Source organism: Bos grunniens, chromosome 27, assembly GCF_055505025.1.
Source record: "Bos grunniens cultivar Pamir isolate PY7600 chromosome 27, Bosgru_T2T1.0, whole genome shotgun sequence".
Classification (NCBI taxonomy): Eukaryota; Metazoa; Chordata; class Mammalia; order Artiodactyla; family Bovidae; genus Bos; species Bos grunniens.
This window is the reverse complement of record NC_141191.1, coordinates 42,283,961-42,311,369: the sequence shown is the minus strand read 5'-3', so window position 1 is coordinate 42,311,369 and position 27,409 is coordinate 42,283,961. Positions and strand designations below refer to the sequence as shown.

The 27,409-nt window shown below is 42.0% G+C and overlaps 1 protein-coding gene across 7 annotated transcripts in view; it reads left to right on the top strand.

Annotated features, from left to right (window-relative positions):
* RARB (retinoic acid receptor beta) overlaps nt 1-27,409 on the top strand; it is a 592,139-nt gene that overhangs the window by 118,287 nt on the left and 446,443 nt on the right. For 6 of the 7 annotated variants that reach the window (XM_086380780.1, XM_086380789.1, XM_086380787.1 and 3 more), the window contains exon 2: nt 26,051-26,504. In XM_086380780.1, the coding sequence (XP_086236906.1) occupies nt 26,327-26,504 (178 nt within the window). In that variant the 5' untranslated portion in view covers nt 26,051-26,326. Of the gene's footprint in view, nt 1-26,050; nt 26,505-27,409 lie in introns of those variants that run through there. The other variant, XM_086380794.1, reaches the window with a different exon arrangement.

The following is a 27,409-nucleotide window of genomic DNA, read 5'->3' as shown; positions in this document are numbered from 1 at the left end:
AATGTTGAGCTTTAAGCCAACTTTCTCACTCTCCACTTTCACTTTCATCAAGAGGCTTTTGAGTTCCTCTTCACTTTCTGCCATAAGGGTGGTGTCATCTGCATATCTGAGGTTATTGATATTTCTCCCGGCAATCTTGATTCCAGCTTGTGCTTCTTCCAGCCCAGCGTTTCTCATGATGTACTCTGCATATAAGTGAAATAAGCAGGGTGACAATATACAGCCTTGACGTACTCCTTTTCCTATTTGGAACCAGTCTATTGTTCCATGCATAGTTCTAACTGGTCAGAAGGTGACAATTCAATACGGTTAAGGTTGAAAAGTCATGCCTTTAATTTCTCTGGGCATCAGGCTGATATAAAACAGTAATGAGAATACATATATGGCTGTAATTAAACAATGTGAATATCTTCTATTAAATAACTTGCTTTGATAAGTGTACTTGTTAAGAACCTTTGGTGAGCATGTGTTAAGTACCAGCTACGGCCTGACCACCCAGACCTGAGCACTGCAGAGAGAGCAGAGCACCTGTGGGAAGCATCCCTCTCCCCAGGGAGCTGGGTCCCATGGAGGAGTCAGCATACTCCAAGTTTCTTTGTTTATTCAGAATATTTTTGTTGGGTTCTGAAATGCAAAGATCTGTTAGCGGTTGGAGGGAAGAAATAGTTTTGAGGGAAATCAAAATACATACTTATGTTAAATTGGAAATGACCCTTAGAAGAAGCAAAATGTGAAGTCTCGGTTACTTACTAATATCATCTTTCTCCTGGTGATTCGCCATGGAGGATTTGCCCAAAAGGAAAGTCCTCCTTATAGCTGTTGGTTGAACTGTTTTGAGGAGGCAGCTCTATTCATGAAAGGGATGAAAAATAATTCAAAACTGGAGTTATTTTAGGAAGGGGAAGTCATGATTTGGCCTTGATGACTCCTGGCTGTTTGTATCCTTTGTCTGAATTACGGATAATTGGTGACTCAGTGTTGAAATGGGGCAAGAAGGGTGCTCCCCTCAGGCACACAGTCTAAAGGGGCACCAGAAAACTCAGCAACCAAACTGATACTTTTAATGCAGAATTTATCTTTAAAAAAAATCAAAATTAATGCAAAAACTCCGCAATGGAAAAAAACATACCAAAAATCAAATAGGACCAGCTCAGCATTGTCACGCATTGTTCACTTTGACCTTTCTCATGCCCACCTTGCTCTAAACCACCACGGCACTCTGCTCATCACCAGGCAGGTTCCATCGTGCGTTCTGGTTACTTGCATCTGTGTCACATCGACCGCGTGGATCACGTCTGGGGCGTTAGGCACAAGTCTGTGTCTGCCTTGAGACCCCTTATCTTTCCCAGTATTGTACGCTGTTACAATTGCATCGCAGTTACTCACTAAGGTCTTACAATCAGAGAGCTCAGCAAATCAGAGCTCAGAACCTGCGATGTTCAGTGAGCCTTCCCAGGACTGTGTCTGTAAAGGGCTAAGAGAATGTAGAGAAGCCAAACTACAGGAAAGCCTTTTGCATTGGCCAGTTTATCTTTGTATACCTTTCCCTTTGATTACATTCGTTCTAAATTACTCTGTTCTATGCTCATACTGATTTTTAAGGGGCCAGCCATGTTGGGGTGCACAATTAGAGATACCTTATTTTACTCCATTTTCTATGGGATTTGACTTGTTTAAACATCTCACGAACATCTCACCTGGTATGTGCTACTTTGGATTAACTCACCCAAAGCTGCGTCCCTCCTCCTTGAAACCTGTTGCTCCTGCTCTGTCCCCATCTTGATGAAGGGCACCATCAGCGCCTTCGTTTCTGAAACCAGAATTCTGGAGTTGACCTTGATTCTTTACTGTCTTTAATGCCCTGTGTCCAAGCCAGGTCTTATTCTATCCGTTCTGCTGCATTAATAGCCTTTGGGTTTCCCACGGCCATGGACCATGTCTCAGGGTGACCATGGATATTGTCTCTTGTCCAGTTGTCCAGCCTTCAGTCTTTGACACTGATGTCTCTCCCCTTCTTCAAACCTACTGAAGGCTCGCTGGCCATTTGCCTTGGGAGAAGCGTCCAGTCTCCATAGCGATGTGTCCAGGGCCTCCATCGAGTTCCCTCCTTTTCAGGCCCATCTGACCGGATGACACGATGCTCCGGCTGACACGCTGCAGTCCCCTATTCTATGCAGGGGCCTGCTCCAGCTCAGCTGTAGCCCTTCCCCCGCCAGCCCTGCGGTGCTTTGGGTGCCCTCCTCCGTGTTCCCATGACGTGAGGCACATGCCTCTGTTGGAGGACGACACAGACTCCAGTGGGTTGCGATAGTCCCCTCTAGGCTGTGATCCGCTTTGGGAATACGTGTGGCCTGAGTGTGCCTTTTCATATCCTAGCACCCCAGCGTAAAACCCATCACACAGCGATCATTCACGTGCGTGCATGCGTGCTGTCTCTCTAGTGGTGTCCACCTCTTGGCAATCCTATGCCCTGTAACCTCCAGGCTTCTCTGTCCATGGGCTTCTCCAGGCAAGGATACTGGAGTGGGTTGCCTTGCCCTCTTCCAGGGGATCTTCCTGATCCTGGGATCAAACACGCATCTCTTAGGTCTTCTGCATTGGCAGGTGGGTTCTTACCACTAGCACCACCTAGGAAGCCCAATCATTCATGAAATTGCCCAAGTCTTCCAGTCACTTGTTAAATTATATCGTTCTTGCATTCACTACCCTTCTACCCATTCTAACTGCCATCTTCTAGTTTAGATTTTTATCACTGGATTCTTTCTACAAAATACATTTTATATCCTATCTACACTATCTCTACTCTCCGCATCTCTATCTGCTGAATTCCTTCTTGTGTCTTTCAGTGTTCACCTTCCACAGTCTCCACTCCATCGAATCTTCTCGGCTTTCCCACACGTGGGGCAGCCCCTCCCTCCTTTGACGGGCTTCTTCCCTTCCACTCCCACCGCCCCCATGCATGCACTTGATTTGCGTCATATTGATATAATTCACTTAGCAGTCACCATTCCCTTGTCAGATTGTGGGCAGGGATGGTCCCTCCCTCCCTCTGTTCCCCGACGGGCCCAGCTCAGTGCTTTGGTCATAGAAGGGGCTCAGAATTGAATTGGAACTGAACACAATTGAATAAACTCTCCATTTATGGAATAATTTGCTTTAGAGTTGCCAGAATTAAATGGCCGCTCCAGTGGCAATATTACTCTAACTCACTAACATCATTTGACCCGCCAAGGAGCTAGTTAATTAAGTAGGTGGATTAAAAATATAATCTGCTAGAGGAAGACTGTTTTGGCAAGAACCCATACACTTTTTTTTTCTTGGAAAACATAAGCATATTCCGGCTATAATTTTCTCTCGCTTTCCACCCCAAATAGCAGGAGGGCTCTCCGCACAGGACCGTTGATGCCTGGCTGAAGGATCCCAGGCCATACACCTGTGTGCCAGATGTGCTCTGCAGGCTGTGTGCTAGCCCAGTCCATCTGCAAGGCATGCCCCATGCTGGCTCCTTTCTATAGGAAAGAGGGCCTGGGTCCCCAGCCTTTTTACATGCCGGTTCCCTGGTGCTTGCCTGTTTTCCTTAACTTAAAACCCCCTTCATTGAATTTCAATGTCTTGGGTGACCTTTGCCAACCCAGGAGGCCTTAGTGCATTTGCTTATCCATGAATCGGCTTTTTCTCTGCGTGTTTGATTTTCGCCTGGTGCTTCTTTTTTTTCTGACTCATATCACCACTTGTGAGACTGCTGTTTGGTCTTCTGTAGCCAAACCCGCCACATCAGCATCAGTAGTGGTTAATAGCTGATCAGATCCTCGGGATTTCCATGCAGCGCCCAAAGAAGAGTGTCATATGATATTGAATGTAGCCTGAGCTTGAATGAATGGGATTCTGTAACAAATGGATCTGTATTGATGGGCGCTGGAGACAGGATAGCTTTGTGATGTTCTTTGTTCCTGTAAGAATGCCTCTGCAACTGAATCTGGCCCATTTCTATGCCAATGTGCTAATAGTCGAGGAATCTCATTCATCTCAACGGAGGCCAGTTAGCCCTGGAATCCCGTCTGTTTGAGTGGATGCAGTAAAATGTCATGGAGATGCAGCCATTCACTCACATCACCAGTGAGAGCTTTCTCACTGTTCATTTTCCTTCGTTTTAAGTGACTCCCTCCAATTACACAGATTCTTGCACCAACTGGGAAAAAAAAAGGCATTTGGAGTTTTCATTAATTTTTCATTTTGATTTTTAAGTGCTTGTCCACAAAGAGAGAATTAAACAGTTACAAAAACGCACACAATCTAAATGGAGATGCTCTCATCCCTCCAACAGATTCAAAAACTGCCTCGGCCAGATTTTGCCAGTCCTTTTTAGCATAAGATGCCCAAGGCTGTGTTTTGGCCCAGAGGAATTTTTAAGCTGACTTTTTTTGTTTTTTTTGCTCCTGAAAATAGAGTTTAAGCGATAGAAAAACAGGATGAGTCTTAACGAGAACAGGGGTAAGGGAGGTGCTGTCTCTCACAGATTGCTGGACTGACACAATAGTTAAGAATGTGGCAGGCCTTCCAGCTGAAGCCCTGGCTGGCTGGGCCACAGAAAAGCTGGAGCCAGCCTGTCTATAGACTGCGGCAGGAGCTTGTAAAATCAGTGAGTAGGAAATAAGGACCGTTTTCATACCTCTGTCATTTCCCTAAGAAATTTCCTAAATTGACTTTTAAGAAATTTAACTTTTAAAAAAGAATGTGTATTTATGTATTTAAACATACATCTGATACGCTTAGATAGATGGATAAACAGCATAGAAGAAAAGATGATTTGCTAAAAATAAGTACGAGGAAACAGTAGGTGGTGTTCTGTTCTGGCTTAATCAATTGATCGAATATGCTCAAAGCTATCAGGCACTTTCATGGTCTCAACAGTATTAAGAATAATTAATGCTTCCTAGGTGACACAGTTTTAAGAACTTTACATACATCGACTCATTTATTCCTTGTCACAGATTTGTGAATTAAGTCTGGTTATTGTCCCCATGCTGTAAATCAGGAAACTGAGAGTCTGTGACATTCAGACTTCACTCTTTGCTTTTTAATGGATTGGCCAAAGAGCTCCTTCAGTTTATTCAGTAAAAATAAAAAGACACATTTTTCGCTTTCACCAAGAACTTTATTGAACGATGCATCACCGTTTTGTCCCACTACCTTCTGCCATTTTTTCAAAAGCTTCATAATTCCATCTTCCCAAAACTTTTTATCTTTTTGAGCAAATAGCTGTTCCAGGTGCCTTTTACTGTCTTCCAGGAAATTGAAATTTTTTCCATTGAGATAAATTTATAAAGGCCAAAATAAATGGACATCCGAAGGTGCAATATCTGGGGATATAGTGGGTGAATCAGAACTTCCCAACCGAACACTAACAGTTTTTGCCTGGTCGTTAAAGAAATATGCAATCTTGTATTATCCTCATGAAGCGTGTGTGCTTTTTGCTGACTAATTCTGGATGCTTTACAGTGAATACTGCTTTCGCCTTTATCCCTCTCCTCTCTCACTTTCATCAAGAGGCTCTTTAGATCCTCTTCACTTTCTGCCATAAGGGTGGTATCATCAGCATATCTGAGGTTATTGCTACTTCTCCCAGCAATCTTGATCCCAGCTTGTGCTCCATCCAGCCCAGTGTTTCTGATGATGTACTCTGCATATAAGTTAAACAAAGTGACAACATATAGCCTGGACATAATCCTTTCCCAATTTCAAACCGTCCAGTTCTAACTATTGCTTCTTGACCTACATTCAGATTTCTCAGGAGGCAGGTAAAGTAGTCTGGTATTTCCATCTCTTTAAGAATTTCCCACAGTTTGTTGTGATCCACACAGTCAAAGGCTTTGGCATAGTCAATAAAGCAGAAGTAGATGGTTTTCTAGAATTCTCTTGCTTTTTCTATGATCTGACGGGTGTTGGCAATTTGATCTCTGGTTCCTCTGCCTTTTCTAAATGGAGCTTGAAGATCTGGAAGTTCTCAATTCACATACTGTTGGAGCCTTGCTTGGAGAATTTTGAGCATTACATTGCTAGCATGAGAGATGAGTACAATTGCACAGTAGTTTGAACATTCTTTGGCATTGCCTTTCTTTGGGATTGGAATGAAAATGGACCTTTTCCAGTCCTGTGGCCGCTGCTGAGTTTTCCAAATTTACTGGCATATTGAGTGCACCACTTCCACAGCATCATCTTTTAGCATTTGAAATAACTCAGCTGGAATTCCATCACCTCCACTAAATTTGTTCATAGTGATGCTTCCTAAGGCCCATTTGGCTTCTCATTCCAGGATGTATGGCTCTAGGTAAATGATCACAGCATCGTGGTTATCTGGGTCATGAAGATCTTTTTTGTACAGTTCTTCTGTGTATTCCGGCCACCTCTTCTTAATAGCTTCTGCTTCTGTTAGGTCCACACCGTTTCTGACCTTTATTGTGCCCATCTTTGCATGGATTGCTCCCTTGGTATCTCTAATTTTCTTGAAGAGATCTCCAGTCTTGCCCATTCAGTTGTTTTCCTCTATTTCTTTGCCTGATCACTGAGGAAGTCTTTCATATCTCTCCTTGCTATTCTTTGGAATTCTGCATTCAGATGGGTGTATCTTTCCTTTTTCCCTTTGCCTTTTGTTTCTCTTCTTTTCTGAGCTGTTTGTCAGACCTCAGACAACCACTTTGCCTTTTTGCATTTCTTTTTCTTGGGGATGGTTTTGATCACAACCTCCTGCACCAGTGTTATAAAACTCTGTCCATAGTTCCTCAGGCACTCTGTCTATCAGATCTAATCCCTTGGATCTATTTGTCACTTCTACTGTCTAATCCTAATGGATTTATGATTTAACACCCTTACGGCAGAAAGCAAAGATGAACTAAAGAGCCTTTTGATCAAAGTGAAAGAGGAGAGTGAAAAAGCTGGCTTAAAGCCCAACATTCAAAAAAGGAAGATCATGGCATCCAGTCCCATCACTTCATGGCGAATATTTTCATGGGAAACAATGTAAACAGTGACAGATTTTATTTCCTTGGACTCCAAAATCACTGCAAATGGTGACTGCAGCCATGAATTAAAAGACGCTCCTTGGAAGAAAAGCTATGACAAACCTAGACAGCATATTAAAAAGCAGAGACATTACTTTACCGACAAAGGTCCTTCTAGTCAAAGCTATGGTTTTTCCAGTAGTCATGTATGGATGTGAGAGCTGGACCATAAAGAAAGCTGAATGCTGAAGAATTGATGCTTTTGAACTGTGGTATTGGAAAAAACTCTTGAGAATGCCTTGGACTGCAAGGAGATCAAACCAGTCCATCCTAAAGATCAGTCCTGAATATTCATTGGAAGGACTCATGCTGAAGCTGAAGCTTCAACCCCTTGGCCACCTGATGTGAAGAACTGACTCATTTGAAAAGACCCTGATGCTGGGAAGATTGAAGGTGGGAGGAGAAGGGAACAACAGAGGATGAGATGACTGGATGGCATCACCAACTTGATGAACATGAGTTTGAGCAAGCTCAGGCATTAGTGATGGACAGGGAAGCCTGGTGTGCTGCAGTCCGTGGGGTCACAAACTTTGGACATGACTGAGAGGCTGAACTGACTGCCTGACTGCTTTGGGTTAGCCTAACTGGGAGTTGTACTTGTTGGAATTCATCATTTGGCTTTCTGGAAGGAGCTCATAACAGAGGACTCCCTTCCAATCTCACCACATATACAATGTCCCCTTCTTTGGATGAAGACCAGCCCATGGTGTGGCTGTTGGAGGTTCATTCCACTTGCCCCATGACCTCTTCCATCCCATATTATTGCACAGTCTCCATTCTTCATCTCCCATCACAATTTGTTTTTAAAATGGAACATTTTCATTGTGTTTAAGTAAAGAATCACATGCAGAAATAGGTCAAGAAGGTTTCTTTTGCTTAACTTATGAGACATCCAAACAACAAAACAATGAACATAACCAAGGTGGTGCAAATGACTTTCAAAGCTTAATTTGGATATTTTGAATATGTCAGCTATCTCCCACATGGTATAATACTGATTGGTCTCAATACCTTGATTTGATCACTGTCAACCTTAGCTGGTCTACCTGACCATGGAGCATCATCCAGCAAGATACCTCCAGCACGAAACGTCGCAAACCAGTTTTGACATGTTCGATTAGCCTCAGCACCTTCTCCATACACTGCACTAATCTCTTTTGGCATTTCAGTTGCATTTTTACCTTTCTTAAAATAATAAAGCATAATATGCCAGAAAGGTTGCTTTTTTCTTTTGTCTTCAATATCAAAATGGCTACCCAAAACTTCACCAAATTTGATGTTATTTTTTTTTAATGCACGCTGATATGACAGCTGTCACAGTATAATCTAACAAAGCCACTTCAAATGAAGCTAATAGATGACTAAGCGCTACTAGGGCCATCCTACAGAAGAAGCCACGTGAACACTTAGGCCAACCCAATACATTAGCTTTATCATCATTTGTTTCCTGGATTAAGACTCACCTGTTTGTTTTCAAGGTGTGAATTCATAAAGCAGTGAACCTTCCAGTTTTAATTACACATGCTGGAGCTGAGGCCGCAGATTCTCATTGATTTACAATATCTATAATTAGACACATTCTGAATTAAAAACTTTTCCAAAATGTGGATTTTTTTATTTCAAAAGAATTTAACAATTTTAACAATTTTTTTAGCAGGATTTAGTATCACATGATGGCATTTTCCCCCATCATGTGATATTTAAATACACAGTTTCCTCCCCAAACAGATAAACAGCTAAGAAACGTTACAGTTCATGCATTACCAGCCAAACTAGCAAGATAATACTGCTATATTTTCGTACAAACTTCCCTTCTCCTAACTCTGTCCTGAGGAGTGGGCTACCATAACTTCACCTGGGAGATCACACCACCACTTTGTATTATATGTAAAACCAAGTCATGCTTCATAATTAGAATGATGTGATTATTAAAATGGCAATTGTTTAAAAATATCCTTTTATAATAATGCCATGGCTCAATTCTTACTATATCAGAATCCCTTATAAACTCTGTTATATATTAAAATGTGTTACTGGTTTCAAAGATGCTTCTTTGAGAAGATGTAGACCTTACTCTAACAGTGCTACTCATGATCAAAGTGTCTTTGGATTCTTGTTGTAACTGCCTAGTTTATTTATTGAAGTATAGTTAATTTAGTGTTGTGTTAATTTCTGCTGCACACCAAAGTGATTCAGTTATGCATATATATATATGTATATATATTCATTTTTTGGTAATCCTTCCATTATGCTTTTTTGTGGGATACTGAATACAGATCTCTGTGCTCTATGCTAGGACCTTGCTGTGTATCCGCTCTGCATCCAGTAGCTGACACCTGCTGACCCCAGTGCCCAGTCCCTGACCCCTCCAGCTCTGCCCCCCTTGGTGACCCCCAGTCTGTTCTCTGTGACCACGACTCTGTTTCTGTTTGATAGACAGGTTCATTTGTGTCCTATTTTAGATTCTACACAGAAGTGATATCATGTGGTGCTTCTCTTCTCTGTCTGACTTACTTCACTCAGTATGATCATCTCCAAGTCTGTGCATTTGCTGCAGATGGCATTCTTTCACTCTATATATGGCTAAGTACCCATCAGATAAGAGATCAGATTAGATCAGTTCAGTCGCTCAGTCTTGTCTGACTCTTTGCGACCCCGTGAATCGCAGCACGCCAGGCCTCCCTGTCCATCACCAACTCCCAGAGTTCACTCAGACTCACGTCCATCGAGTCAGTGATGCCATCCAGCCATCTCATCCTCTGTCGTCCCCTTCTCCTCCTGCCCCCAATCCCTCCCAGCATCAGTCTTTTCCAATGAGTCAACTCTTCGCATGAGGTGGCTAAAGTACTGGAGTTTCAGCTTTAGCATCATTCCTTCCAAAGAAATCCCAGGGCTGATCTCCTTCAGAATGGACTGGTAGGATCTCCTTGCAGTCCAAGGGACTCTCAAGAGTCTTCTCCAACACCACAGTTCAAAACCAGCAATTCTTCAGCACTCAGCCTTCTTCACAGTCCAACTCTCACATCCATACATGACCACAGGAAAAACCATAGCCTTGACTAGCCGGACCTTTGTTGGCAAAGTAATGTTTCTGCTTTTCAATATGCTATCTAGGTTGGTCATAACTTTCCTTCCAAGGAGTAAGCATCTTTTAATTTCCTGGCTGCAGTCACCATCTGTAGTGATTTTGGAGCCCAGAAAAATAAAGTCTGACACTGTTTCCACTGTTTCCCCATCTGTTTCCCATGAAGTGGTGGGACCAGATGCCATGATCTTCGTTTTCTGAATGTTAAGCTTTAAGCCAACTTTCTCACTCTCCACTTTCACTTTCATCAAGAGGCTTTTGAGTTCCTCTTCACTTTCTGCCATAAGGGTGGTGTCAGCTGCATACCTGAGGTTATTGATATTTCTCCCAGCAGTCTTGATTCCAGCTTGTGTTTCTTCCAATCCAGCGTTTCTCATGATGTACTCTGCATAGAAGTTAAATAAGCAGGGTGACAATATACAGCCTTGATGAACTCCTTTTCCTATTTGGAACCAGTCTGTTGTTCCATGTCCAGTTCTAACTGTTGCTTCCTGACCTGCATACAAATTTCTCAAGAGGCAGATCAGGTGGTCTGGTATTCCCATCTCTTTCAGAATTTTCCACAGTTTATTGTGATCCACACAGTCAAAGGCTTTGGCATAGTCAATAAAGCAGAAATAGATGTTTTTCTGGAACTCTCTTGCTTTTTCCATGATCCAGCAGATGTTGGCAATTTGATCTCTGGTTCCTCTGCCGCTTCTAAAACCAGCTTGAACATCAGGAAGTTCATGGTTCACATACTGCTGAAGCCTGGCTTGGAGAATTTTGAGCATTACTTTACTAGCGTGTGAGATGAGTGCAACTGTGCAGTAGTTTGAACATTCTTTGGCATTGCCTTTCTTTGGGATTGGAATGAAAACTGACCTTTTCCAGTCCTGTGGCCACTGCTGAGTTTTCCAAATTTGCTGGCATATTGAGTGCAGCACTTTCACAGCATCATCTTTCAGGATTTGAAATAGCTCCACTGGAATTCCATCACCTCCACTAGCTTTGTTCGTAGTGATGCTTTCTAAGACCCATTTGACTTCACATTCCAGGATGTTGGCTCTAGGTCAGTGATCACACCATTGTGATTATCTGGGTCGTGAAGATCTTTTTTGTACAGTTCTTCTGTGTATTCTTGCCACCTCTTCTTAATATCTTCTGCTTCTGATAGGTCCATACCGTTTCTGTCCTTTATCGAGCTCATCTTTGCATGAAATGTTCTTTTGGTATCTCTGATTTTCTTGAAGAGATCCCTAGTCTTTCCCATTCTGTTGTTTTCTTCTATTTCTTTGCATTGATCGCTGAAGAAGGCTTTATCTCTTCTTGCTATTCTTTGGAACTCTGCATTCAGATGTTTATATCTTTCCTTTTCTCCTTTGCTTTTCGCTTCTCTTCTTTTCACAGCTATTTGTAAGGCCTCCCCAGACAGCCATTTTGCTTTTTTGCATTTCTTTTCTATGGGGATAGTCTTGATCCCTGTCTCCTGTACAATGTCACGAACCTCATTCCATAGTTGATCAGGCACTCTATCTATCAGATCTAGGCCCTTAAATCTATTTCTCACTTCCACTATATAATCGTAAGGGATTTGATTTAGGTCATACCTGAATGGTCTAGTGGTTTTCCCTACTTTCTTCAATTTAAGTCTGAATTTGGCAATAAGGAGTTCATGGTCTGAGCCACAGTCAGCTCCTGGTCTTGTTTTTGCTGACTGTATAGAGCTTCTCCATCTTTGGCTGCAAAAAATATAATCAATCTGATTTCAGTGTTGACCATCCGGTGATGTCCATGTATAGAATCTTCTCTTGTGTTGTTGGAAGAGGGTGTTTGTTATGACCAGTGCATTTTCTTGGCAAAACTCTATTAGTCTTTGCCCTGCTTCATTCTGTATTCCAAGGCCAAATTTGCCTATTACTCCAGGTGTTTCTTGACTTCCTACTTTTGCATTCCAGTCCCCTATAATGAAAAGGACATCTTTTTTGGGTGTTAGTTCTAAAAGGTTTTGTAGGTCTTCATAGAACCGTTCAACTTCAGCTTCTTCAGCGTTACTGGTTGGGGCGTAGACTTGGATTACTACCATTACTTGAATGGTTTGCCTTGGAAACGAACAGAGATCATTCTGTCGTTTTTGAGATTGTATCCAAGTAGTGCATTTCGGTCTCTTTTGTTGACCATGATGGCTACTCCATTTCTTCTGAGGGATTCCTGCCCACAGTGGTAGATATAATGGTCATCTGAGTTAAATTCACCCATTCCAGTCCATTTCAGTTCGCTGATTCCTAGAATGTCGACATTCACTCTTGCCATCTCTTGTTTGACCACTTCCAATTTGCCTTGATTCATGGACCTGACATTCCAGGTTCCTATGCAATATTGCTCTTTACAGCATCGGACCTTGCTTCTATCACCAGTCACATCCACAGCTGGGTATTCTTTTTGCTTTGGCTCCAACTCTTCATTCTTTCTGGAGTTATTTCTCCACTGATCTCCAGTAGCATATTGGGCACCTACTGACCTGGGGAGTTTCTCTTTCAGTGTCCTATCATTTTGCCTTTTCATACTGTTCATGGGGTTCTCAAGGCAAGAATACTGAAGTGGTTTGCCATTCCCTTCTCCAGTGGACCACATTCCATTGTATCTATGGGCCATATCTTCTTATCCATTCCTCTGTCGATGGACATTTAGGTTGCTTGCAGGTTCTGACTATTGTGAAAAGCGATGCTGTGAACGTAAGGGTGAATGTATCTTTTTGAATTGTGATTTTGTCTGGATATTAGTTTATTTAGGAAGGTGGCTATTCTTCATCCTTTAGGAGAGATTGCTTTAAAAATATAATTTCAGAAGAAAGTCTAGTCAACATGGGGAGGGAAAATTTGGAAATCAATAATGGAAGTGTAAATATAAAGTCATGAAGTGATTATTTTCATGTAATCAATAACTGTTAGTTTAGTTATCACATACATTCCAAACGCCTGTGCCTTAATACGCTACCATTTCATTTCTTACTATTGTCACAGTCCGATGAGATCAACAGGCCAGGACCAGGCTCCTGCCATGCCGTGGCTCTGCTGTCTCCTAGGTTGTCGGAGTTTTTTCTGTGTCGAGCCAGCAGTGAGAGAAGAGAGAGCAAGGAGGAGGTTTGGGGACCAGCCCCAGAGATGGCACACGTCACGTCTGCCCACACGTCACCGGCCAGAGCTCAGTGTCGCACCCCCAGGGAACTGCAGGGGACGTTAGGAAAGACTGACTGCTTGTGGGACCAGAAGGAAAAGTAAACGGAATTTGGCAAGGGCACAGCAGCGTCTCTGCCACCCTGCTTCTAGGGGTGTTCTCTCCCAAAAGTATTCCAAACATATCTTGGAAAATAACAGAATAAATTTTTAAATTGACATATAGTTGATTTACAATATCGTGTTCAGTTCAGTTCAGTCGCTCAGTCGTGTCCGACTCTTTGCGACCCCATGAATCGCAGCATGCCAGGCCTTTCCAGGTATATAGGTGTATATATATAGATAAATATACACATACACATGCAAGTACTTGTTTTCCTGTTCTTTGCCCTTATGGAATATTACGAAATATTGAGACAGTTCCCTCTGCTATACAGTAGGACTTTGTTGGTTATGTATTTTACATATAACAGTGTGTATTGTATGTACAGAAAAATGCAAATGGACTCACGGACATAGAACAGAAGCATGATCTGAATAAATTGCTGAATCACTTACTGGAACTACCTCAAAGGAAAAGTGCCTCTGGTACCCTCTGGTAGCTTTCTTATGCTGGCTTTATGTTTTATCCACATTGCATACATGATTCCATTCAGATGACATAAGCAAAGCTGTTTCAGGACTTGTTGTTTTTTTGTCTGCCAAGCAGCTCTTAAGGGTTTTTCTGACAAATGGGGTGGAGAGGCAGAGTCAGAGGGGCATGGAACTGGGGGCTGTGCAAGAAAACTGCCAAAGTTTGGAAGAAGAAAGCCTTGGGAAGACTTACAAAGGAAATAAGCTATTCCCTAATGGGGAAGATCAAACTTCAGTGTTCAAATGAGGTTAAGTATTTTATTTTTCTAGGTAGTATCTTTTTTTTTCTCAGAAAGAATAAAGGATATTTCACACATCTTTATTTGTAAGAAATAGGTTGCTACCTTTTCTTTCTTCTATTCCCAAGTCTCTTGAGAGCCATAGTTAGAGTAATTAAGATAATCATGGAAACTGTTGTTAAAAAAAAGTAAGCCAAAAATAATTTTTAAATAAAACACTGAAATTCTCTATTTTTGTTCCGGACACTCTCTAAAGACACATGCACGCATAAGTTGTCTTATTCCTTCCTTTATTTGTCTCCATTCTGTCCATTTCAGGCCTAATAGCTCTATTGCATATGTGCAGATTGTGGTCACTTTCACGGGTGCTCTGAGGCTGCAGGTAAATAAGTGACCATGCGTGATTTCCGTGGCAGAAAGGCAAAATAGTCAATAAACATTTTAAACAGGTGTTTGGGAGTGGCTGTACATTCTTAACAAAGATACTGCACACTCTTGCATTTTCTAGGTGGTTTTTTTTTTTTTTTTTCTTTTCCATTTTCCTTTTTGGCTGTGCTGTGCTCTGCAGCTAGCCGGATTTTGGGATCAAACCCGTACCCCCTGCAGTGAAAGTGTGGAGCCCTTACCACTGGACCACCAGGGAAGTCCCTTTGCCTCTTCTTTTGACCTGGCTGTGACCCCTGGCCTCTTCCAAAGCTCTGTCTTCTCTAGAACTGGCATGGCTGGGCATCCTCTCTACTTCCATGTTGTAGGACATTTCAGTAGCCAGTGGTGAGCATCTTCACGTTTACTTCCCAAAGACCAGATATTGGGCTTTTCCCCCACGGGGAAATTCTGTTCTGAGACAGCTGACAGATTGGCTCTGACTCCAGGGTGGGGAGACCTTAGAGTTTACGGTTTGTGCTCCTGACCAGGTATTCTCAGGCTCAGAGCGGGCTGATGTGTTCATTTCCTATTGTCACTACAGCAAATGACCACAAACCCAGTGGTTTTGAAAGCCGCCCTCAAATATCCGCTTACACCTCGGCAGGTCACAAATGCGAAATCAGTCTCGCTGGGCTAAAATCAAGGTATGAACAGTCCCTCTGGAGGATCTGAGAAGAGAATCAGTTTTCCTGCCTTTTTCTGCTTCCAGTGGCAGCCTGTTTTCCTTGGCTTTGGGCCCCTCCTTCCGCTTTTCTAGCAAGTCACTCCAGTTCTGCTTGCATCATCGTGTCATCCCTGCGCCTCTTGTGTCATTAAATCTCCCATTGCCTTCCTCCTAACCTTCTGATTACATTGGGCTACCAGATAATCTAGAATAATCATCTCATTTCAAGATCCTTACTTTAAAAAAAATTGCTATTTGTTTAATTTTATTGAAGTATAGTTGATTTGCAATGCTGTGTTAATTTCTCCTGTACAGCAAAGTGACACAATTAACATATACATATTCTTTTGTGTGTGTGTGTGATCTTTTTCTTTTTTAGTTTACATCTGCAAAGTCCCTTTTGCCACGTAAGATAATATTCCCAAGTTCCAGGGTTAGGGCAGATACCTTTGGGGGCCATTATTCAGCCCCCCATAGCTGGCTCAAGGCAGCTGTTCTACAGAGCAGAAGTCCATGTCTTCTATGGTCTGAATGGTTGAGTACCCCTGAAATCTGCATGCTGAAATTCCTACCCCTGAGGCAATGGCATTCAGAGGTGGAGTCTTTTGGGGGTGATGCGAATGTGAGGGCAGAGCTCTCATGGTTGAGATTATAACAGAGATCCCAGAGATGCAGCTTACCGCCCCAACCGTGTGACGACTCAGCAAGGAGGCACGGGCTACGCACCAGGGAGATGAGGGCCCTCCACACAACAGGACCATGTAGGCACCTTGACTCTCCAGCCTCCAGAATTGTGATAAGCACATTTCTGTTGTTTATTCACTACCAGACTATGGTATGTTCTTTCTGCATACCTCTGAAACCGACGGAGGCATCCTCCTCTTCACGGCGGGACTGCAAGTCAGAGACACTCCCTCTTCTCCAGACTTTCTTCACGATCCCCCAGCTCAAAAATGTCAGCCTCTTCCATCCCTCTGCCTGTCCACTTTTCCCAGTACACAGTCTTGTGCGTGCCTCTTTGCAGAGCTAACTTTGTGTGTATAAATATCTTGGTCACTTCTTTTTTTTTTTTTCAAAATGTTGAATATTTTAAGTAGCAAATGTAAATTTATTAACAAAATCCCTACCAGGGAGGAATAAAAATAGATAAGAATATTTAAACTACTGAATTAAGATTTTAAGAAAATGCATAAGAATCAAAGAAGGAGAGAAAGAAGTCTCCTAAATATGAATAGAGGACAAGAATCCAAAGCCTGGGAGTGCTCAGGACCCAGACTTGATACTGACAGAGGCCCCCAGAGATGAGACCCTTCCAAGAGAAGTGACTGCAAGGTGCCCTGGGGAGGCTAGACCTGTGTCCAGGGACAGAGGCCAGGAAATCAGACATGCAGGTGGGCTCAGACCTTGGGCATCTGTCAGCAGAACCTGTGTGGACCGAGTCTGTCTGCATTGGTTGGTTGGTTGGTTGATGTACCTATTTCTCTTTTTTAACTGTTAAGATATAATTCACATTGGAATGATGTTCTTAGCACTAGGGGTAACCTTATTTCTATGGAAAATGTCATGACTATTTTTGATAAGAATTTCATTAAATTTGTAGACTGCTTTGGGTAGTATGGACATTTTAACAATATCATTTCTTCCAATGCATGAACACAGGATATCTTTCCATTTATTTGTATCATTTTTAGTTTCCTTCCTCAATGTCTTATAGATTTCAGAGATTAGGCCTTTCACATCCTTGGTTAAATTTGTCCCAAGTATCCTATTCTTCTTGATTCAATTGTCAGTGAGATTATTGTCTTGATTTCTCTTTCTGATAATTCATTGTTAGTGTATAGAAGTGCAACAGATTTCTGTACATTAATCTTGTACAATTTTACTTAATTCATTTATGAGTTCTACTAGCTTTCTGGTGCAGTGTTTAGAGTTTTCTAAGGGTGTACGTTGTGGCTCAACTGGTAAAGAATCTGCCTACAATGTGGGAGACCTGGGTTCAATCCCTGGGTTGGGAAGATCCCCTGGAGAAGGGAAAGGCTACCCACTCCAGTATTCCTGCCTGGAGAATTCCATGGACTGTAGAGTCCATGGGGTCACAGAGAGTCGGACACGACTGAGGGACCTCCAGTTTTACTTTCACTTAGAGTTTTCTATACATAGTATCATGTCATCTATAAATGATTTTACTTCTTTCTTCCAATTTGTATGCCTTTTCTTTTTCTTATCTAATTTCTGTGGCTAGGATTTTTTAATAATATATTGAATAAAAGTGTTGATGTCCTTGTCTTATTCCTGATTTTAGAAGAAAGGCTTTCAGCTTTCCACCATGGAGTAGTATATTAGCTGTGGGTTTGTAATATATGGTATATATTACATTAAAGTATATTGAACAAATAAACATAAAACTTGTATGGAACCACAAAAGACACTGAATAGCCAAAATAATCCTGAGAAGAAAAGAACATAGCTGAAGGTATCATACTCCCTAACTTCAGACTATAAAACAAAGCTACCATAATCAAAACAGCATGGTACTGGCACAAACACAGATACACAGATCAATGGGACAGAAGACAGAGCCCATGAACAAAACCCATGCATATGGTCATTTAACCTACAGCAAAGAAGGCAAGAATATGCAATAAGTAGAAGACAGTCTCTTCAGTAAGTGGTGTTGGAAAGACTGGACAGCTTATGTAAAAGAATAAAACTAGAACATTTTCTCACACAGTATATTACAGAAGTAAATTCAAAATGAAATAAAGACCTAAATGTAATACCCAAAACAATTAAACTCCTAGAAGAAAACACAGGCAGTATACTCTTTGATCCTGGTCTTCCTCAAGCAAGGGGAACAAAAGCAAACATGAGCACATGGAACCTAAGCAAGCTTCAAACAGCAAAGGAAACCATCAACGAAATGAAAAGTCAACCTAGGGAATGGGGAAAATATTTGCAAATGAGGGGTTCATATCCAAACATATAAAGAACTCAAAAAACTCAGTACCAAAAAGCCAAACAATCCAATTTTAAAATGGGCAGAATATCTGAATAGGCGTTTTCCCAAAGATGACATACAAATGGCCAACAGACACTTGAAAAAATTCTCACTATCACTAATCATCCAGGAAATGCAAATCAAAACCACAGTGAGATACCACCTCACACCTACAAGAACGGCTGTTACTAAAAAGATAAGAAATAACAAGTGTTGTGAGGAGAGGGAACTTTATGCTCTGTTGGTATGAAGGTAGACTGGCATAAACACTACAGCAAACAGTGTAAGTGTGCCTCAAAAATTAAAACTAGAAATACCACATGATCCAGCAATGCCAGTTTATTCAAAGAAAACAAAGACTGTAATTCAGAAGGACACATGTACCCGGTGTTCACAGCAGCATTGTGTACAGTAGCCAAGATATAGGAAGCAACTAAGTATCCATCAACAGATGAATGGATAAAGAAGATGTGACATATATATACACACACACACACACACACATATATATACATATGCATATATATAAGGGAATATACATATATATAAATGGAATATTAATCATAAAAAGAAAGGAATTTTTCCATCTGCAACAGCGTGGATATTCCTGGAGGATATCATATCTGGTGAAATAAAGTGGACAAAGGCGAACAGATGCTGTATGTTTGCACTTCTATGTGGACTCTAAAATGTATAACAAATGAACAAGTGTAACAAAACAGAAATAGACTGAAAGGTACAGAGAAGAAACCAGTGGTCACCGGAAGGGAGCGGGTTGCACAGAGGGGCAAAATAGAGGAAGAGGACTAATAGGTACAAACTACTAAATATAAAAATAAATAAGTTATAGGCTGTAAGGTAGAGTAGAGGGAATGTGGTCAGTATCTTACAACGACTTTGTATGGAGTATAATATATGAAAATATCAAATGACTGCACTGTGCATCTGAAAGCAATATACTGTCATCAGTTTTTAAAAAGATAACTTTAGAAGTACAATTATAGCTATTGTATTTCCTTTTATCTCTGTTGTTACCAGTATTTTCCTCCTGTGTTCCTCTCTGCCTCACATTTCTTCCTGGCTCGTGGCTTCTCTGGCCTCATGGTTTCTGCCAACATGAAATCACATTTTCTGCTTTTCTCTGTGATTTTCCTTCCCCTTTCCGTGCCAGTCATCTCTCTGCGTCGTTCTTGGTGTGCTGAGAATTGAAAACCAACCAGTGCTAGCCCTCTAACAGGACGTGTGAGTCACCCTCCCCTGTAGAGGCTCCCATTAGGCAGACTACATATATGTTACCTTCCCTTGAGAATCTGTGGTCCCATTAGGCAGACTACATATATGTTACCTTCCCTTGAGAATCTGTGGTCCCATTAGGCAGACCACATATATGTTACCTTCCCTTGAGAATCTGTGGCTGAGTCTCCCTTGAGAACCAAACCCGAGTCCAGCCGTTCGGCTTGGTCTGGCAGAATTCCATGACACCAAGCACGGAAGCCTTTGTGCAAGGAGTAGCTTGCTGCCACTTTTCTGAAAAACAAGCAGTCATCCCACAGACGTTTGGGCCTATACATATTTTACCTTATGTTTTTGGAATCTGTGTGGAAATAATCTTTGGTGAAAGCTGTCTCTTCAGAAGTGTATGTAACAGCTTTGGGTAGAGTGTTGATGCCCCAAAACTTATATTTACATTCCTGTTCTCGTAATTTATGAGATTAAAATCTTAGAGTTTTATACATTCTAACATATTTCTGCCTATTATTTTCTGAAAGTCATATTTCCTTAGCAGATGGAATCTTATAAACGTGCCCTAAAAGGGAACACAGGGACATTTTGTATATGCTTTTAAAAACAGACTTTGAGGTGCCAAATGAGCACCTCCTGGAGCAAAGAGGGATTCAGATCTCACTCTCTGCTCAATGGGTGTTCTCAGGGCCTCCTTCAACTGCGCTGTTCCCTCTGAATGACTCTCTTCCATATTTTTCCTTCCTAGACACAATTAAAAGGATGAAAGAAATACGGTTTTTTTTTTTTTTTTTGGCCACATTCAAGTTATTCACTGTGGCTTCCCTTTGGGTTAAGCTGAACGTAATTTCATCAGTAATATTTTTGCTGAAGATGACAGACATCAGAAGGACTGAAAAACTACCAGGCATGTAAAGCTGACTTCTTTACAGCCGTGTTTCTTTTCTATCAAGACGAGCCGCAAAGCAACTCACAGTGTTTGTGCTGAGTTTAGCATTTTTGCTGAAAACAGGTACTTGGCCAAATGTCTTTGAGAAATTTTAAGTGGCATTACCTGGAACCAATGTTTTAAATAAATAGGGAGATTTGAGCCAAAACATAGTGAGAAAAGAAGCAATATGCATGTTGTGTCTGTGAATGCAAAAATTTCCCCCACAAGAAATTCTATATCAGCTGAAGAAATACAGGAGAGTTCTGTGTTATCACAAGTAATTTAAAAATCTATCTTATGTTCACTTCTGCCTATATTTTTTATATTTTATATGTATGAACTTTATATTTTGAATTTCAGTAGGAGGAAATAGATATGTTTTCTCCAAAAATCTTGCCTGTTTTGTTGTGTAGATTACCCTTGAAAGCAGTAGTGCGTAAAATTAACACCTCTCACCACACGCTAAAGTGTTTGGCTTCTGTGGACTCTACTAAGAGTTCTGACTTCAACTTGGAGTCCTCAAAAAAGTGCATACAAAGTCATCAATGCCTTAACTAGCATTTTAAATTATTCAATATGCCTGTAGGTACTTGGCTAAGACAGGTCAAATTCCTTTATTTATTTATTTATTAGTAGAAGGCATTTGCGCTCATTGGCATTGATGGCTCAGTGATAAAGAAAGTGCCTGCAATGCAGGAGACACGGGTTCGATCCCTGGGTCGGGAAGATCCCCTGGAGAAGGAAATGTCAGCCCACTCCAGTAGTCTTGCCTGGGAAATCCCATGGGGGTTGCAAGAGTCGGAAACAACTTAGTGACTGAAAGAACGGCAAAGGAGGCATCTGACCTAGTCCCACAAGGCATGTCCATTATGGCAGCTCTCACGTTTTTTGTTCATCTGAAGCAGGAGTCCGCAAGCCGTGGTCTACGGGCCAAATTCAGCAGACTGTTTTGTAAATAATAATTTATGGGAACAAAGCCACACCCATCTGTTTATGGATTGTCTGTGGCTGCTTTCGTGCAGAGTTTGTACAAAAGCAGGGTTGAGTAACTGTGGCAGAGACTATATATGGCCCGCCATCTAAACGCTTACTTTCTTTACACAAGAAATTTGCCAACCTCCTTTCTCGATCAGCGTCCTCACATTTTAGCTGCCTTGGAATCATCTGGAGGGTTTGTTAAGATACAGATTGCTTGGCCCACTCAGCCTTTCTGAGTCTGTAGATCTTGGGTGGAGCCTGGAAAAGCTACATTTTCAGTAAGTTTCCAGATACTATGTATGTGCTCCTTCAGGAACTCTGCTTTGAGAACTACACTATGCTAAAGGAACTATGTGATTTTTTTTAAAAGATCATATGTAAGTGTCATGTTTATATAGATTAATATTTAAATGTTTAGAAATACAAACCTGGAGGCTTCCATACTAATTTAGGTTTAAATGCATACAAAAGCAACCTCCAGTAAATTGTGTGACAAGACATGATTAAAATGTAATTTTTAAAAAAAACTTTTTTATTGAACAAAAACATGGGCAAGTTCAACTGAAGAAAATGCAGTGTGCTGTGTTAATAATAATCTCTCACAGATACAGACATAAATGTTAACTGTTCCCAAGACCCCTGCCACCCCCTGGCATATATCCTCCCAGTGGCTGGTGGGTGCTGCCTCCTCCCATCCCACTATGTATCAGGGGTAGATTATTGCATCCCAGCATTGACAATGCAAGCAGTTATTTTAAAGTCCTTTCTTTTTAATTTTCTCCTCTAGTATGTTATTTTCACCTTTTTTGTTTCATTTTTAAAAAATCTTTGTGTAAAACACTTGCTTTCTGGACAATACAATTTAGGAAGCTTTATTAATAGAACCTACCTCTCTTCTCTTGACCCCTTTCACGGATGATGAAACTGACAGCCGAAGATTCTCATAGGTTTTAGATCCAAGACCCCCTGACCCGGTCCCCACTTCCTTCCCCTCTGCCACCTCAGCTCCTGTTTGCTTTGCCTCAGGTGGTGAGGGGAAAAAAAAACCCAATGAGCCCAAACTTAAATCAAGCATGAAGAAAGAAAGCACTGCTAATACCAATGACCATCTTTTTTCCTAACACCCTGAAACAAAGGAAATTCTCTGCTTCCAGGAATAGCCTTAATCAGTCACATATGTGAGCACAGACCCAGTGACTGTTCAGACAATTTTCCACCAACATAACAGGATTTTCCTGGCACATTGATTTTTTTTTCTTTTTCCTAGTATCAGTATAAGTAGTTTTTTGTTTTTCATTGGTTTTTTTCTAGAAGATCTGAGGCATAATAACAGACCTTTCAACCAGAGAGACAGGGAGCTGAAAATCTGCGGTGTTTGAAAGCAAAGAGAAATGAAGGATTGTTAAAAATAGAAATAGTCCCCCGTTGGTAAAAACAAACAAATAGCTTTAAAAATCTAAGAACTGTGCCCTGCATGGGTGGGTTTGCTAACTGTCAGCTTCACCAGTTAATGATGTAGTTTGTTTAATGCAGATAGAAAAGACCATTTGTACCAATGCTGGGCTTTGTGTGTGTGATTTAAAAGTCAAATTGAGTGGAAATGCAGCAAATACTAAATGGCATTGTTTGTTTTCTAATTAATTTACTACAAACTACAAAATAAAGTCTTCAGTGTATTAGATGGTCTGTAATTTTTAGAAGAGAAAGCACTGAAAACTTTCACCTCCCATAGTCCATTAACTTTCTCTTCATCAGAGAGACAAGCTGCATTTTGTGTTTGAAGAGGATATCGATATTTGGGGGGACATCACTTTTGGAGTTTAGTGTGTGGCATAAGTCAGCCAGGGATATCATCTCCTTTGCAAGGCTCAGGGGAGCCCCGGGGGAGCCTGGGCCCCCGTGGTCTCCCTGGGGATGATGTTCATGTTTCATGTTAACAGTCCAGGGATGAAGGCCCCAGAGAGAAGGTCATCTGAGTGAGGACAGCCGCTCCCATCGCAGCTGCACGTGGACTTTTTGTTCTGTAGGGGCAATTAGCACAGTGCAGGCACTCAGTATAAGAAAGCACAGAATGGCTGAGGAGAAACTGCAGAGAGGGTTGAACCCGCAGATCTGGGTGCAGAATCTCTATCAGCCACAGGCTGGTTCTGTGACCTTCGGGCGAAGTCATCTGAACTCGCTGAGACTTAGTTTTCTTATCTGGAAAATATGGGTCATAACAACTGCCTCCTAGGGCTGTTCTATGGGCTAGAACTTACAGCTCATAAGTGGAGCGCCTGACATGTGGTCAACAGATAAATGGAAGTTATTATAGATCAAAACATTTCAGGGTGTGCAGAAACCAACCTGGGAAGTCAGTAAGTAAGCCTTATGAGTCTTTGTTCTCAGCTTTCCTCACATTTCACCTTTACTCCCTTACTTCCATGACTGAAATTTTAGTCCTAATGTTCTTTGCTCAGGACTTATGTTGTTACTGAACCTAAGTTCATGTGTCTGATGCATAGTGAAGCCAAGCAAACCTGAAGTTTGGAGCAGAGAAAGGTTTACCGCAGGATTGAGCAAGGAAAACATATGACTCTTGCCCCAAACACCCTGAACTCCTCAGAAGATTTCAGCAAAGCATTTTTAAAGGCCAGGAGAGGAAGGGATGTCTCAGGGTATGTGATCAGCTCAACCACAATTCCCTGATTGGTTGATGATCAGTCTTTGGGAGTCAGCAGGTCTGGGGGCTACGTGCTCATGATCATCAGGTAGTTCATTTCTTCCCTTTGGTGATAGTTTTAGCATCTAGGCTTTCTTGATAGCTGATGGCTCAGCTCAGATGTCCATGCTTTCCTGATGGCTCAGTTGGTAAAGAATCCGCCTGCAGTGCAGGAGACCTGGGTTTGATCCCTGGGTTGGGAATATGCCCTGGAGAAGAGAAAGGCTACCCACTCCAGTGTTCTGGCCTGGAGAATTTCATGGACTGTGTAAGTCCACGGGGTTGCAAAGAGACGGGCATGACTGAGCAACTTTCACTTCACTTTGGTATCTGAAAAACTCAGGAAATATGCATGAGATACTGTTACCCAGGTACCTTAGAGAGGAGCTGTAGCAGAGGATATGGGGGAGAGGTCTGTCCTGGGAAGGCCCATAGGGTCCTGGGTAACATTGTGATATGGTCTCCTCCCTGCCCTAACCTCAAAGCCACAGTTCATTCCAGCAAGCTTGTTCTCAGAATCGTATTATTTGATGGTGACACAGACAAGAAAGGCAAACATTGCCAGAAGTTTATCATTTACCTGGTGTTCACTGCACCAGGAACTGGTTTTCTTTTGGAATTACCTCATTACTTCATTTCATCCTCACAACACCCCTCTGAAGCCAATTCTGCTATTACCCCCATTTTACAATAAAAACTGACCTATTGATGGGCAAGATAATTGTCCAAGGGGACAGAGCCATGACTGTCCTTGGCGGTCTTGCTCTGAAATCATGCTCTTCGCCACCACTTTGTGCTGGCCTTGAGATCCTGTTCTTATTTCATGCCAGATGGTTGACCTTCAGGGCTTGCCATTCACAAGGCACAGGAGTTTGGGAATTTTAGCGAATACTGGTCATTAGGGCCCAAGGGAGCCTATGAAGTCCACTGTCAGCCCACCCTAGAATCTATTTCTGTATCAAGGAATTCTGAGTGCTGTGTGTCCTTGGAGTGTCCTTCATGGGGAACAGGGCGATTGAATGCCCTTAGCATTACGACCTCAGTTAGGAGCTGTTAAAATTAGAAACTTCATGAGAACTAGAAGTGCAGCAGCACTTGATCATGCTGTGCACTCTAGTGCCTCCACTGGCAACTGGCACATAATGGCAAGTGAGGACTGGATGGATGGATGGAGGAGTGAACGCAGACAAATGGATTTGATGGTTGTGCAGACCAATGGACGGATGGCGCTCTTACAGGAAAGTTTACAGTGAGGAACTGATATCAAACTATTTCACGGATCTTTAATGGTTGTGTCTCTTCCGTACTTTTGCTAGGTTATAATTTTCCCTCGCCATGATATTTATCTTGCTGAGTAGGTCATTCCAAATGGCTACGTAAAATCCAAAGTTGGAAGTCGAAGGTCTTGAAAGCACACAGATCAGAACAACATTAAACAATAAATTTATCTAAAAGAAGTAAGAAACAAAATTCATTCAGTGAGTCAGTCAACAAATACTCTTTGAGAGTCTATTGTGTGTTAGGTAACTCTTATGGCAGCTTAAAGCATAGCTTTTAACAAAACGGAGAAAAACTCTGCCCTCCTAGTGAATGCATTCTAATGGAGGAGATATAAGCAAACACTCCCCCACATAATGGATGGAGCTGCTTAAGTATCCTGCAGAAAAGTGAAGTGAAGTGGGGGTGGGGAGGAATATGGGGAAAGATAGGGTTAGGTGAGGGGGATTATTTAATATCAGACAGTAAGGGTTAGTTTGAAATTGTGTAGAAGTTTTATTCTACATTAGAATTTGAGAATTTAAGAAAATTAAGGCAGTGAGTATAGGGGAACAACTGGGAATTAGGAGTCCCAGATTAATAGTAGAGATTTTTCATGTAATAACAATAAAGAAGCTAATACTTTTGACCTGTGTGGTATACATATTTTTTTTTCCTTACAGGATTAGCAGCTCTGGACTTTTTAAGTGATAGCATTTGCCAGCCTTCAGCTGAGAAGCTGAACGAAGAGCCATCCTTCCTGTCATCAGCGCGGCAAAATGAAGGGCAGAGAAAACGTGCTGGAAGGAAGCAAGGTCATCTGCTGAACCTTCTTGACTTTGGCCCAGATCACAGCTCAGATTCCACTCTCGCTCCGAACTGACGTACCCCACTTTGGTGCCAGGCCTGGAGTGATGCGTCCCTGCCTCCGAGCGCCTCTCATCCCGTGAAGGCGGAACATGACGACCAGAAGCCCCGCGTGCCACGTCCCGGCGGTGAGCGGCCACATGGCTCACTATCCCGCCGCGCCCTACCCGCTGCTCTTCCCGCCCGTCATCGGCGGACTTCCCCTGCCCCCGCTCCACGGCCTCCACGGCCCGCCGCCTCCGAGCGGGTGCAGCACCCCCTCACCTGCAAGTAAGTACCGCTGCAGTCTTCTCTCTTTTCTCTTGGTTGATTGAAAGCAGGGTGGTTCATATCCAGGCTGCGTTCTCATTTCGTTGGGTGCCGGTTCCTCTGGATCTAGAACTGTACCTTTGGTTCTATCAGCAGAAAGGTGACTTGAAACCAGATAAATGGTGAATCTTAAAATTTGGTCCGTTCAAAACCTCATTGGTATTTAGTTCTATTGGGTAAATTGTAAACAGAAATGTTGATCAAAGATGTGATCAGTATACCTGAAGAAATTGGTCATTTGATAAAGGACATGAGCAATGAATTAGATGATGCCATAAAAATCACTGACGATAATCCTGGTTTTAGCATTGATTCGGGTTGTGAGATCTTCCTTTGAATCTTACTCATTTCCTGGGTACAGATAAAACCTGTCATTGTTTTCAGCTTCCCAGGGATCTTGGCTACCAGTTCATACCCCATGAGCTTTTTAAATGTCCTTGATCACTTTTGGGTCTTTGAGCCACTTCTTACCTCCAATCTTCTCTAAAATGTTGGGTTTACAGTATTTTAAGATAAAAGTAGTTCAATTTAGAATTCTTAAGAACTGATTTGACTCATTCATAGAAAGCATCCGTATTACGTGATTTAAAGAACAATAGTCCTGCCTTTTTGAAGGCAGGCTGTGGTAACCAGCGAGCTCTTCCTCCTTTTGGAAACGGTTTTCCTGGTTTGGCACCGGGACGTAAAAGGCATATGGGTTCAACAGCGCTGCATCAGGCATCTGCAGCATCTTCTCTAAGTTCTTTCAGGTTCACAGCTCGGCAGGAGCTCTTCAGAGCTCTGCCTGCTGGTTATTTCATATTTTGCTGCTTTTTGAGGTGTTGTTCCAAATATTTGTTCTTAGAAGTATCTCCTTTAAATTACTC